At 45.0% G+C, this 14,053-nt stretch overlaps 1 protein-coding gene across 2 annotated transcripts; it reads left to right on the plus strand.

Moving 5' to 3' along the window:
• Positions 1-5,138: 5,138 nt before the first annotated feature.
• LOC125627691 (endogenous retroviral envelope protein HEMO-like) lies at positions 5,139-13,060 on the plus strand. Of its 2 annotated transcripts, none has more exons than XM_075127984.1 (2): positions 5,139-5,693; positions 11,146-13,060. In XM_075127984.1, exons 1-2 carry the CDS (start codon positions 5,683-5,685, stop codon positions 12,956-12,958), a joined length of 1,824 nt encoding a protein of 607 aa, XP_074984085.1. In that variant the 5' UTR covers positions 5,139-5,682; the 3' UTR covers positions 12,959-13,060. The 2 variants fall into 2 exon arrangements, with proteins under 2 accessions (XP_074984085.1, XP_074984086.1); XM_075127985.1 differs by having other exon boundaries at positions 11,305-13,060.
• The last annotated feature ends 993 nt before the right edge of the window (positions 13,061-14,053 follow it).

Here is a 14,053-nt window from a genome sequence, read left to right on the forward strand (position 1 = left end):
ATAGAGGCATGGTGTTTTACAGGTGACAATGAGGAGTCAAATCAGATATGGAATCAAACATGGACATTTGAATACCTTTAAGGCAGGTATATCTACAGACCATGGACATTTGATTACTTGCCTTGATAATTATTTAAAAAATAATAATTTATTTTTGAAATATTATTGAAACATTAAGGTCCAGATTTCCAAAGGCAATTAGGAGTTGGGCACCTATGTACTTTTGAAAATCACATCAGGTGCCTATTAGCATCTTTAGGTGCCTAAATGCCTTGGAAAAATGTGGCCCTAAAAGATTTTCAAATGTTAAGATTCTGTCTGGAAGACATCAGTAGAAAACTAAAATAGCCTCTAAGCACACTTAAATATCCATCCATTGACCTGCAGATAAAAGCTGACTGTATTACTTTTGGAATGAATTAGACAATTTAGTCCAATTTGGAACATTCCTGGTAACTTGTAGATGTCTCTACAGGTTAGACCCAGCACATCACTTTTATGGATAGATATTACCCTTCATGGATCACTGAATGTACTCATATTCTACAATTAAGTATGTTTGATAAAAAACAAAGAAATCCAAGCTATTTTCAGATGACTCAGCATAGCACAGCTGTATTTTTAATGGCACACTATTGATCTTGTATGTCTAACTTCAAGTAAATCAAGATGTAAGATAAATTTTGACTTGATATTTTCCAAGGCAGTACTGCATTTTGTTTCTTCTTTTTTTCCACTTTGGTTTCCTTTCTTTCTTTCTATAGAGCCTTTGGCAGAACACCTCATGGTACTTAACAATATAAAATAATGGCTTCAATAGTAAAAAAATATTTCAAGTGTTACCATAATGATTGAAAAAACATACACAGAGCAACTGAAGAACACAAATATTTCCTTGGGGTCTTTTACAAAATACAAGAAAGGAGAGAGACAAGAGAACAAACAAAATCAGAGTTGTGTTTATCTGAATGTGTGATCGCTAAATCACACATTCTGATGTTCTTGTAGACGTATGTGATCTACTTAAATAAACACATGCATTTTTTTAATGTGCCACACATTAGAGTGGCCACACATTGAAAGACAATTACTTCTACATTAAATAAACATATCACTGTTTTCCTGTAGCCACAAAGACAGTGATCTGAGTTGAAAATAAGAGGAGGTGTGATCAGATACTTAAATAAACACACTACTGAAACTATGGTTATGAAATGAAAGTGTGACGTTACAATACAATATACAAAATGTGCTAATTAAAATCTGCAAACCAAACAGCTTATGGTATGTGTAATTTTTAGTACTAATATAAACTAAGAGCACTTAGCAAACATAACTGTTTTCAGATAGCCAGAATTCATTTCTAGGAGCTGCTACCTTTTTAGAAAAACAATGAGCACATGACAGAACTGTCCATCTCTGCGGGACAGTGTTGAGGTGTTTTAAAAAGGAGAAACCTATGTAGCCCTTAGAACATGACACAGGAAGTGCCAGCATGCTTCATGTAGTCTGGGTCCTCTCTGCCTGAGACACCTCTTTCTCTCTGGTTATTGCAAGCCAGAAAAGGCCAGTTACCCCATCCCAGGAGTCCAGGAAAGTGTATGAAGCAGTCAGGGGGAGAAAGGAATGGGTAGCCTCTGGGAGATGGAAGGAATAGGGTCATTCCAGACTATTGTTCCTTTAATGGACTGGTCCCAGGAGGCTTTTAAAGGGGGCAGGACATGGCTCCCCTTTCTTTCAGCCAGCACAAACAGATTTTTGTGGTTAGTAGACCCACCTGAAGAGGATCAAGAGAGCTGAAACTCAGCTAGGACAGTCCCTAGAAGGAGAGCTGTGAAACGCTAGACTTAAAGGGAGAGTTTGCAGGCAGGGATCTGAAGCTTACTGCCACAAGCGGGAGGATTTGGGAATTCCTGAACTTGACGGGGTGTCTTTAGGCTAAGAATCACACAGGACCCAAAAAGAAGGACTGCAAAGACCCTGAATTTGGGGAGAGAATCTGCAGACTGAGAAGACAAAAGGAAAAGAACATCCACAGCCTACAAAAGGGAGGTTGTGAAACCCTGAATCCTAAAAGGAAGTTTTTTGGGACTGCTGATTGATCTGAATATATGAGATCCCAAGAGAGGGGGAATATTGTTTTAAAGCAGGGGTGGGCAAACTATGGCTGTCCTGCCTGGTCCCTGAGCTCCTGGCCAGGGAGGCTCACCCCCGGGCCCTCCCCCGCAGCAATGCCACCGCATGGGCAGCGTGCACCTGCCCACCTCCCTGGCTTTCAAATAAGCCTGTCCTGCCACTCTCAGCAGCATAGTAAGGGTATGGGTAAAGGTAAGGGTAAGGGGGAGGGGGTGTTGGATAAGGGGCAGGAGGCCCCGGGGGGCAGTCAGGGGACAGGGGGTGGTTGGATGGGGTGGAGGTTTGGGGGGGGCAGTCAGGAGACAGGGAACGTGGGGTTGGATGGGGGTGGAGTCCTGGGGGATCGGGGGGGATAGGGAGCAAGGAGGATTGGATGGGGGTGGGGTCCTGGGGGGGGGCAGTTAGGGATGGGGGTCCTGGGGGGCAGTTAGGGGACAGGGACCGGGGGGTTGGATAGGTGTGGGAGTGCCAGGGGGCCTGTCAGGGGGCGAGGGTGTGGATAGGGGTCAGGGCAGTCAGGGGACAGGGAGCAGTGGGGGTTGGATAGGGTGTGGGGTCCCGGGGGGGGGGGGGGGGGGGCTGGGGCAGGGGGTCCTGGGAGGGAGTGGTCAGGAGACAAGGAGTAGTGGGGGTTGAATGGGTCAGAGGTTCTGAGGGGAGCAGTCAGGGGGTGGGAGGTGGGAGAGGGTGGATAGCGGCGGAATCCAGGCTGTTTGGGGAGGCACAACCTTCCCTACCCGGCCCTCCATGCCATTTCGCAACCCGATGTGGCCCTCTGGCCAAAAAATTTGCCCACCCCTGTTTTAAAGACTCGGGATGTTAATAAATTATTTTGAGAACTGAGGGAAAATAAGTTAGGGTACCTGAAAGACCATTCCAGGCCATGAGGGAGTGTCCTGGGGTAGTACTTGTCTACAGTTACCAACATTGACGTTCTCATGCTAAGATTCTTAGATTTGAATGTCGGCAGGTTGTTTGCAAACCTATATATGAAGAAACCCTAAACTCTGGAATTTGTTTGGATGTGACAGTATCAGAGTTAATTGTTTGTTGTGTTATGGTCAAGTGCAAAGATCGTGGGCAAAATCCTGGCCCCACTGAAGTTGATGGAAATTTCACCATGGATTTTAATGGGCCACAGACTTCACCTTTTCTGTTTATTTAGAGTCAGAATCTGATATCCTTACTCATACTGAGAAGTAGCTTTGATTTCAGTGGGACCATTCCTAGGGTATAAGCATCTGGTCTTTAGGCTTTCTTATTAATTCTTTGGTCTTAAGATCTATAGTTTACGCAGAATCAGCAGAAATAGGTGCATTTAAAATGGAAAATATTTAGCTAAGTAAATAGGATAAAATCAAAGATTCTAAAGTTGTTCACATACTTTCTGTAAATGTAGTTCATAAAAAAAGAAAAAAAAAAACATGTAAATAATGGTATTCCACTGTATTAAAACCAAAATGATATCTATCCTTTCAGGCATCAATGGAAGAGTAATTGACCCAGGCTTCAGTTATATGCTCCCACTTCAGCTTGGGTTGGCTCACCTCGTAGCAGTTATGTTGCAGTAGTGCTTCAACAGTGTGGGTATTGCTTAATTATGCAGCATCTAATGTACTGTATCACTAGCTAAGCATTTATTGTCAAATCATATAACCTCAGCTTTTAATTAAACTTCTAATGATTTTATAATGATCTTTGCAACTCCTCATGCCTATTCTGCTCTCACTCACTTCCATGTTGCAGGGCAAAGAGGACAGAATTTGGTCTTCAGTGTCAACTTAATAATATAGAAAAATTAGAACATGCTACAACCTCCTCCTGTCTGGTTTCCCTTAAAGTACAGATTGCATTTTTCAATGGATTGGAGGGTGGGAGAGGTTGCTACTAAGATCATTTTCTTTACCTGTGAACCTGAACGTGTCATGAGCCTTCTCTTTGACATTTTTGACCTGGCTGTTTCTCCTCCTCTACCTAACAATGGTGGCACTCCTTGTCCTTGCCTTTGAGGCCCTGCTTTGCTCTGCCCTTCATTTGTGTGGTTTTGGGTTGCCTCTCCTCACCAATAACTTACACTCCACCAAAAATGCACTGTTTGTCACTTCATCCACAGATTTCAATGTGCTTCCTTTCCTTACACAGGCAGCGCTCTTTTGTGAGATGATCCAAAAGAACACTGTCCCAGGTCCCCCCACCCCAGTCCCTCCTGAAGATTCACTTCTACCTTTCATATATATATATATATATGAAATAAAGGCCAGAAGGGACCATTGAGATCATCTAGTCTGATCTCCTGAGTAATACACCGTGGTACTCTGTACTTCAAAGCAACACCCCGGAACCCCATATTCACTACTGTCACATAATTATGATATGTTTTGTACAAAGTATGCCTTGTGAGGTATCATTTTGAAAGTCTTAACCTGTTGAACGTTAATATCCTGTTGGGTTGTATGTGCTATCATTGTATGTAAAGTTATGAAGTTTTGCTATGTGTATGTTACTGAAATATGTTGTGAGGTTGCGAAAACCCACAGAGAGCCTTTCAGGTACAACAGTGGAGTAGTCAGATGTGCTGATGACAATTAAAGGGAATCCACACTCCTAAAGACCATCCCCAAAGAATTCTCACAGACTGCACAGAGATAGTGAAGAATACTTGACCAGTGTGGGCAGACCCCCCACGTCACAGACATAGATCTTTCCAGCAAGCTGGAAGAAATTATAAAAGAAGGGGAAGTAACATCATGACTTGGCATCACTCCCCCACAACTGAACACCTGGAAACACATCTGAAGGACAAAGAATTTGAACTGGGGAGAGAGACCTGAGCTGGAGGAGAGTTCCATCCTGTATTTTGAGATCTCTGACCTATGATCATGGTGAGACACTGCTTGAGTCAAATCCTGTTTAGTTTACAGAATTCAGACTGAATTTCCCTTTATTTCTTAAGTAACCAACTGTAGCCAGACAGCCAGCCCCCCCCCCCCCCCCCCCGACCAGCATTGCTGGAAACACAGGAGGAAGCAGGAACAGGGCACTTAACATATATTCCAGCACAGCCTTTGAAGCACAGGTGTGCTGCTACAATGTGCCTCTGGGAACAGATACGACGATTAAGCTCACAGCAGGCAGAGGCCCTGTGACAGACCTGGCTCTTAGCCCCTACTAAGTAGTGTGATGCACACACACCAACATCCTAGGTGGGAAAATATTTACCCTGATAAAAGAAATGTCCAGTAGTCGAAACTTATTGTTTCTCTCCCTTGCAAGTGTAAACTACTCTTGCAAAAACTGGCGTCACCCCGACAGACCAGCCTCAATTTGGCATAAGAAAGGAGAAAGAGAATAAAGGAGTACAGAGGTATAAGTAGGGGACCTACAGCACCATGATTTTTGAGTGCTTTTCACTATCTATCTGCTGGTCAGATAAGTGACAGCCTCCCAAGGCTTCTGCAGCTAAGAGGGTCCCTACGCCTTGTCCCTTATTCGTCTTTCCGCGGAATTGAGTGACCGATCCTGGCTTGGCACCGCTGGAATCGAGAGATGCAAGGAGGGTATGAAGCACCCACACCTGATCTCCTATCTTTAGTGTACACATATTTTGAAATAGAGCTCTATACTTTGTTTTCTTTCTTTGGGATTGTGGCTTCAGTTTTGTAACTTGTTTGTGTGTGTGTAACATCTCTACATTTAAATAAGTAGGCACTAGCAATTTTGTAACCACATGATTAGAATCTAGCTTAATAAATTTTGGTAACCATTTATGCATAAGCCTGACTTGTTTTCTCTGGTTTACTGTAAAGCAGCCATCACAATTAAAGAACCTCAGCCGTTTTGGCTCTAAAGCCTGGCCATTAGGTGAGAGTACTAAGAGCCTAGCGTTGAGTTGTGCCGCCTCCACGGGGCAAACTCTTGGGGCACCTGTCAGTCAATCCTGGCTGCCCGCTGCGAAGGAGCTCTGAGCTCTAGCAGTTAAAGTCACGGGTGTGGAGAGGCTCTTAGTGCTGCCATTGGGGCACCTGTCAGTCAGTATTGACTGCCCGCTGCGAAGGAGCTCTGAGCTCTAGCAGTTAAAGTCACGGGTGGTTAGGACCTTGGGGCATCCGTCAGCCTAGCCCGGGCTGCCCGCCGCGAAGGGACAGTGCGTCCTAGCGGTTAAAGTCACGGATGGTATAAACGGGCATAGCTGGCACCTCACCAAACATCCTTGGCCGTCGGCTAACAGAAATTGGCGTCACGAACAGGATTGTGATATAGGCTGCAGTACAGTAACACAATGAAACCAGTCATGATAAACACCACAGAATTCTCTGAGCTAGAGAAAAGTTTGACCCAAGAGGGATGGGGAAATCCTCTGTGGAGCAAAGAACTGCTGGAGAAATATTGGGGAAAACCAGCAGAGATCTGGCAGCATTTCTGTAACTGGAGAACTGCCTGCAAGATGAAGAAAGGGAAAGGAAAAGGTGCTTGTATATGGCTGCTTACTAACATTTGGCAAGCTGCCTGTAAGGATTATCATAGTCTGGCAATAGAATTTAATAGGCTACAACAGGAAAGGGACACACTGCGCCAGGAATGCCAGAATTTAGATACCAGAGTAAGAACACTGAATAGGGATATGGTACATCTTCAGAAAAGATTACTTCCCTTAATTGAGAAAGAAGGGATAGAACGAAGGGAAAAGCTGGAGACTAAAACACGCAGTATCAACCGGGCTAAAGTTGAGACTGCTCTCTGGCTAGACCCTGAGGAATGGGATGGAGACATTTGGGATTCAGCAGATGAGTCCCCCTCCTCTGAGGAGGAAGGTCCCTCTGTAAAATTAAGACCAGCTATCACACATCACAAATCAGAAGAACATGAGGAAAATTTGAGTGGGGCAGAGCTGGATGAAGAAGGGGATGACAATTATCCATCCACCTCTTCAAAAACAAAGAAGGGAGGTAAAAAGGGAAAAGGGAGTAAAGCTCCAACACACTTTACCAAAATTACCACCCGCCAATATACTCCCATGGAGTTAAAAACAATCCAGGGAGATTTTGCTAAAAAGCCTGAGGAAGGTATAATAGAGTGGCTGGTCCGCCTCTGGGACACTGGGGGTGGATATATACGCCTGACAGCCCAAGAAACTGAGCGCCTTAACTTAGGTGCAGGAATATTCCTGGAACACTCAGAGGGGAACACCCCTAAAACACTTTGGTCTCTGGCTTGTCAATGGGCAAGAGGAATTTACCCAGCAGACCGAGATGAACCCACAGTAATGCACTGGACCAACATAGATGAGGTAAAAACAGCTCTATTAACTGTGGCTGTCATTAGCATGCTTGGCCAAAACCCTCAAGGGTTAGCCTATGAAAGCCCATGGGAGGGTCAGGTAGATGTAGATGATCTCAGACCCCTGCTTAAGGGAGTTCCGAGTAACCACAGGGCTATGGCACTGTCCCTTAGATCAGAAGCTGCAGCACATAACAGTACCTTTCGGGCACTGCTAAACCTTCTGGTGTCATACTTTAGAGAATTCGGAGACATCAGAGCACTGACAGGCAAAGCTAAGATGCGTTCCCTTCAGGGAAACAAGGGGGCACCATCTAAAGGACATAAAAACAAGCGAGAGCCAACCCAGGAGGAAAAGGAGCTTAGAGCCAAGTTGTGGAGACAATGTCTGGCTTTAGGTTATCCCAGAGATGTGATAAATGGACTGCCCACAGAGCGGCTAAAATTATTCACCACCTTTAAAAGAGCTGACTGGGAGACAACTAATGCTACTCCCAGTGCACCTCTGCAGCTCTCTCCTCTTTCCCCACCTGCAGACACCCTGTATACTCCATTGCTGCAGCAACTGCAAGAGTTACCAGAGCAGGGAAACTAGCTTGCGGGGGTCAATCTCCTCTCCTAATAAACCAGCTTAAATCCAAAGAGGAGAAAATAACAGCAAAAAGACCCCCGGATACATGTAACTGTAAATGACAAACACATTATTCCTTTCTTAATGGACACAGGGGCTCAAATGTCCATGATTAAGCGAGAAAGTTTTCAGGGCTCGCCACCTACTGGCCAAAAGCAGATACTTGTTACAGGAGTAAATGGCAGTACCATAACTTACCCATTAGTTAAGATAAAACTGGATATCCCATTGCAACCCCACCATCAGCCCCGAAAATATGAGGTGATTTTGGGCAATGCCAACATACTGGGCATGGATGTTTTAAGAGGAAAGAAGGGAAGGATTAATGGGGAAAGATGGGCTTTTGGAGTCAGTTCTGTTCCTCATGCCACCCACCTGGAAGAGGAAAGCCCTCCCCACTATTCTGTAAACTTACTTAGCAGCGCGCCTGCTCTCCCGCTCTCAACAGTAACAAACATAAAGCAGTATAATGTCCCAGCTGAGGCCATAAGCCCTGTTACTGACCTGATCAAAGATTTGGAACAGCGAGGAATTTTAATTCGTACCCACTCTCGCTTTAATTCTCCTGTGTGGCCCATCAAGAAACCAAATGGCAAATGGAGACTCACTATAGACTATAGGAAGCAAAACAGTAACACTGGACCATTAACTGCAGCAGTCCCTAGCATAACAGATATTGTAAACACCATACAAACCTGGGATAAACCCTGGCTAGCAGTATTAGATGTAAAGGACATGTTCTTCATGGTCCCTTTGCAACCAGCTGACCAGGAAAGATTTGCTTTTACTTGGAAAGGTGTACAATACACTTTTACCCGAATGCCACAAGGGTTTAAACACTCACCCACTATTTGCCATGGGGCACTGGCAAAGGTCCTAGATGACCTTATCCTGCCACCCAATGTACAAACTGTGCAATACATTGATGACATCTTAATAGGTGGGAAAACCCCAGAAGAGGTACAGGAGGCTATGAATCAAATCAAAGGAGCACTAGAAGCCCTTAATTTAGAGTTACCAGCTGAGAAATGCCAAGGTCCCTCCCAAGAGATAAAATTCTTAGGTACTGTATGGATGGGAGGTAGGAGGTCTGTGCCTAATGACACTGTGCAAGAGCTAAATCAGGCACCCTCCCCTGAAAGTAAAGATCAATTGAGACAGATTTTGGGAACCCTGGGGTTTTGGAGAAAACATGTACCTGGCTTTGCCATTATAGCCAGACCATTGTACAATTTGTTAAAGAAAAGTGCTGCCGGGAATGGGCTCCTGCCCATGAGGAAGCCCTCAGGCAACTGATAGGGGAGATACACACCTATCAGGCTCTGGGTCCCATACATCCTGAAGCCCCATTCCATTTGTACCTAACTGTGGGAGCCACTGGAATGTCTTATGCTCTCTGGCAAGAAAGTGACACTGCTCCCAGACGACCAATTGAGTTTGGTTCCAAGTCATGGCAAGGGTCACAGGCTAACTACACGCCTTATGAGAAGGTGCTTCTGGCAGCTTACACAGCCTTGAGAGAAACTGAGGAATTAACTCAGGATAAGGACATCACAATTCACACTCCTCTTCCAATCATTAAACCTATATTGGAAGGGAAAGAGATACCACCTGGTGTAGCACAAAAGCTGACTATCCAAAGATGGGCACTTTACATACACCACAGGGTAGGTAGTGCAGACACTGCACAAAACCCCACTATGATTCAGGAATCCCTATGGAAAGTAGGAATGCCTGATGAATACCGCCTACCTCCACAGCAGTCTCCCATTAAGGATGCTGCCCCATTTGATCCTTCTAAGCCTGAGGGAGTATGGTTCACTGATGGCAGTGCCAGGCTGGTTAAAGGAAAATGGAAGGGAAAAGCTGCAGCAGTGCCTGCAGACCCCTCTGCAGCACCCCTAACTGCTGAAATTGATGGGTCAGCACAACTTGCAGAATTAGCTGGAATTAAACTGGCCTGTGAAGCAGGAGCCACCACAGTATATACGGACTCCTATGCGGTGTGGGCAGGTGCCACTCAGTGGATCACTAACTGGAAAAATAACCACTGGGAAATAGGAGGTAAACCAGTCTGGGGACTGGAATACTGGAAGTGGTTATATCAGCATGCCCTGCAACAACCCCTGTCTATAGGACATGTTTCAGCTCATCAGAGGAATAATACCCCAGCTGCACAGTTAAACAATTTAGCCGATGCAGCTGCCCAGCTCTTTACCACACAAGTAGAATGGGAACGCTTATATTCATGGTTACATGATAATTTAGGACACACAGGAAGTGATGAGTTAGTGCGGCAAGCACATATCAGGGGGTGGCCTATCACCCACAGACAGGCTAGAGACCTGGTGCAAGCCTGCACTATTTGTGCTGAGACTAGAAAACATATAGCAGAAGGACAAAGGTTTGCCAGGCTAAGAGATGGAAAAACACTATGGGCAACCTGGCAGGTCGACTATGTCGGACCACTGCCCACTACAAGGCAGACGTGGAAATACATCTTGACTGGGGTAGAAATTGTTTCAGGGATTGGTTTTGCATATCCAACCCGACTGGCAACAGGGTTGTCCACAGTTATGGGACTAAACCGCTTAACAGCAATTGTCCCAATGCCTCAAGAAATCCAATCAGATAATGGTTCGCATTTTAAGAATAAACTTGTAAGGGAATGGACCCTTAACCATGGAGTCCAATGGACCTTCCACCTTCCATATCGACCTCAATCTAATGGCATGGTCGAGCGCTGGAATGGGTTGCTAAAGAATCACTTGAAGCCTACTGATGGCACATGGGGAGACAGACTGGACGAAGTGGTGCAGAGATTAAACAACAGACAGACTCCTACAGGAAGTCCAATCAGCAGGGGATTCTTCCCTACAGGGAAAGCTATCTCCCCTGCCAGAACACCACTGCACAGTTCCAAGTATGCTCCCGGAGACACTGTTGTGATTAAACACCCAGCCCTGGGAACCTTTACCTGCGTTTTGCACGCCTATAAAGAGAAAGGTGTATGGAGTGCCTTAAATGCTGATAAAAGGCTAATAACCATTACAGAGGCTTGGATCGCATCCAAGACCGGCTGACCATGTGATTTATTGCAGGAATGGTCCCATGGTTCCGAGCAACCTGCCAGCTAACCTGTCAGCAAAATGGACCATGCAGCAGACCTGTTTGATCACTAGAGACTACTATGGACTGTTGATATATTTGCCATTACTTATAATAGCAGGTGTAATTTTTGCTTTTGGTTTTAAAATAAGTTTTTTAGCTAGAACACGACCCACCAGAGATATGTTCCTGCAAGCCCTCATGATCCTTCTGTTGGCTCCAGTCACCTTGGCAATACCAGAACATCCTCTTCGGGGAGCAATCCAAACCATCGCCTCAGCTGCTGGTGCTACAAATTGCTGGATGTGCACCTTGCTAGATTCAACCAATGGACTGGGACTTGAATTTGTACCACTCAGCCTAAATGATTGGTGGAACAAAAGCGACATCTTTCAGTGGGGACCAGCATGGTACACCAACAACCCTCACAATGACTCGGGGGAGGTGGGACAATGGCATCGCACTGTTTGGGGACAGCCTGTGGAATATGTAACGGGATCATCTAAAGAAGTATACCCTATTTGTTTTGAAACTCAGGGTGACATACAAATGGGTAGTCTAGATAAGCAGCAATGTGCCCATACAATTGTATTTGATCAGAAAAGTGGGGGTTGGACTACCTACCCACCCATGAGCAACAAAAGGACTTTAAAATGTTGGAAAGGTCCCATCAATGGCACACTTGAACATAGACCCCTTTTTAGCATACATAATGCCACAATTGTTCCCCTGAATATGAGTAGATACCCTGAAAGCAGAGATTGGTATGACCAATCACTGTTCTTTATTCCCAGTTCCGGACACATTTATAACCCATTGCTAATCAAATCTATTAACTCCTTATTAGATCAGTGTAATGAAAATGGACTTTTTCGCTCAGATCAAATTTTAGAAGATTTGTTAATAGTTTTGCTCTGTACTAACATTAAGATGGGATATTGTGTTCCATATCACCAACCCATACCTAAACCTGAGGAGGGCAGGTGGCACAGAGGACCTTATTCACCTATTCTTAGTAAAGAACCTGGCTTGTTCTTTATTTGTGGGGACAAGGCATATAAATATCTACCTGTAGGTTGGACTGGAAGGTGTTCACTGGGACATGCAGTACCCGAGGGACTAACAGTACACCCTCATGTTAATGCCCCCAGAATAACAAATCTGGGAAGTTTTATACATCGGTCCAAACGAAAGTTCACCTACAACCCCCTGATTGAACCGCCCTCTGGTTTTCACCGATTTACACGTGCACTTATACCTTGGTTAGGTATAACTGAGCTCGAGATGGCAATAGCAAACGTTTCTGGACAATTGGAAATTGCTCTGAATCATACTGCTGATGCATTAGGGCTTTTAAATGAACAACTTCAGTCTGTGGCCCGATATGCTCTGCAGAACAGAATAGCACTGGACGCTACCCTAGCCCAGCAAGGAGGAGTGTGTGCTGTCATCAACCAATCTTGTTGTTTTTATGTAAATCATTCAGGGCAAATAGAGCAAGATGTGGTTGCTATTAAAGGTGCAGTTAAAATTTTACATGCAGTGGCTGAGAATGGACAAACCTCATGGATGCAATGGTTAGCTCAACACCTGGGATTTTCCCTCTCCCCGTTTTTACATTCGGTTGTAAATACTGTTTTAACCATTTTAATTATTGTAATTGTTTTTTGTGTAACTTTATGTATTATGAAGCGTTTGATTCAAACTGCTCTTTCCTCCACGCAAATCAGATACCAAGAGCTAAAAAGGGATCCTAACCAATTCCGCGAACCCTCATCCTCTAATTTGGTTGTTGGGTATTTCTAGATTTCCCCAAGGAGGGCAAGAGGTGCTGGCATCACCGCCACCTTGCAATCTGGGATGTAGTGTGGTGCATCAGGGGGTGGAATGTAGCCAGCCAGACAGCCAGCCCCCCCACCCCCCTCAGACCAGCATTGCTGGAAACACAGGAGGAAGCAAGAACAGGGCACTTAACATATATTCCAGCACAGCCTTTGAAGCACAGGTGTGCTGCTACAATGTGCCTCTGGGAACAGATACGACGATTAAGCTCACAGCAGGCAGAGGCCCTGTGACAGACCTGGCTCTTAGCCCCTACTAAGTAGTGTGATGCACACACACCAACATCCTAGGTGGGAAAATATTTACCCTGATAAAAGAAATGTCCAGTAGTCGAAACTTATTGTTTCTCTCCCTTGCAAGTGTAAACTACTCTTGCAAAAACTGGCGTCACCCCGACAGACCAGCCTCAATTTGGCATAAGAAAGGAGAAAGAGAATAAAGGAGTACAGAGGTATAAGTAGGGGACCTACAGCACCATGATTTTTGAGTGCTTTTCACTATCTATCTGCTGGTCAGATAAGTGACAGCCTCCCAAGGCTTCTGCAGCTAAGAGGGTCCCTACGCCTTGTCCCTTATTCGTCTTTCCGCGGAATTGAGTGACCGATCCTGGCTTGGCACCGCTGGAATCGAGAGATGCAAGGAGGGTAAGAAGCACCCACACCTGATCTCCTATCTTTAGTGTACACATATTTTGAAATAGAGCTCTATACTTTGTTTTCTTTCTTTGGGATTGTGGCTTCAGTTTTGTAACTTGTTTGTGTGTGTGTAACATCTCTACATTTAAATAAGTAGGCACTAGCAATTTTGTAACCACATGATTAGAATCTAGCTTAATAAATTTTGGTAACCATTTATGCATAAGCCTGACTTGTTTTCTCTGGTTTACTGTAAAGCAGCCATCACAATTAAAGAACCTCAGCCGTTTTGGCTCTAAAGCCTGGCCATTAGGTGAGAGTACTAAGAGCCTAGCGTTGAGTTGTGCCGCCTCCACGGGGCAAACTCTTGGGGCACCTGTCAGTCAATCCTGGCTGCCCGCTGCGAAGGAGCTCTGAGCTCTAG

This window comes from Caretta caretta, chromosome 4 (genome assembly GCF_965140235.1).
Source record: "Caretta caretta isolate rCarCar2 chromosome 4, rCarCar1.hap1, whole genome shotgun sequence".
Taxonomy (NCBI): Eukaryota; Metazoa; Chordata; order Testudines; family Cheloniidae; genus Caretta; species Caretta caretta.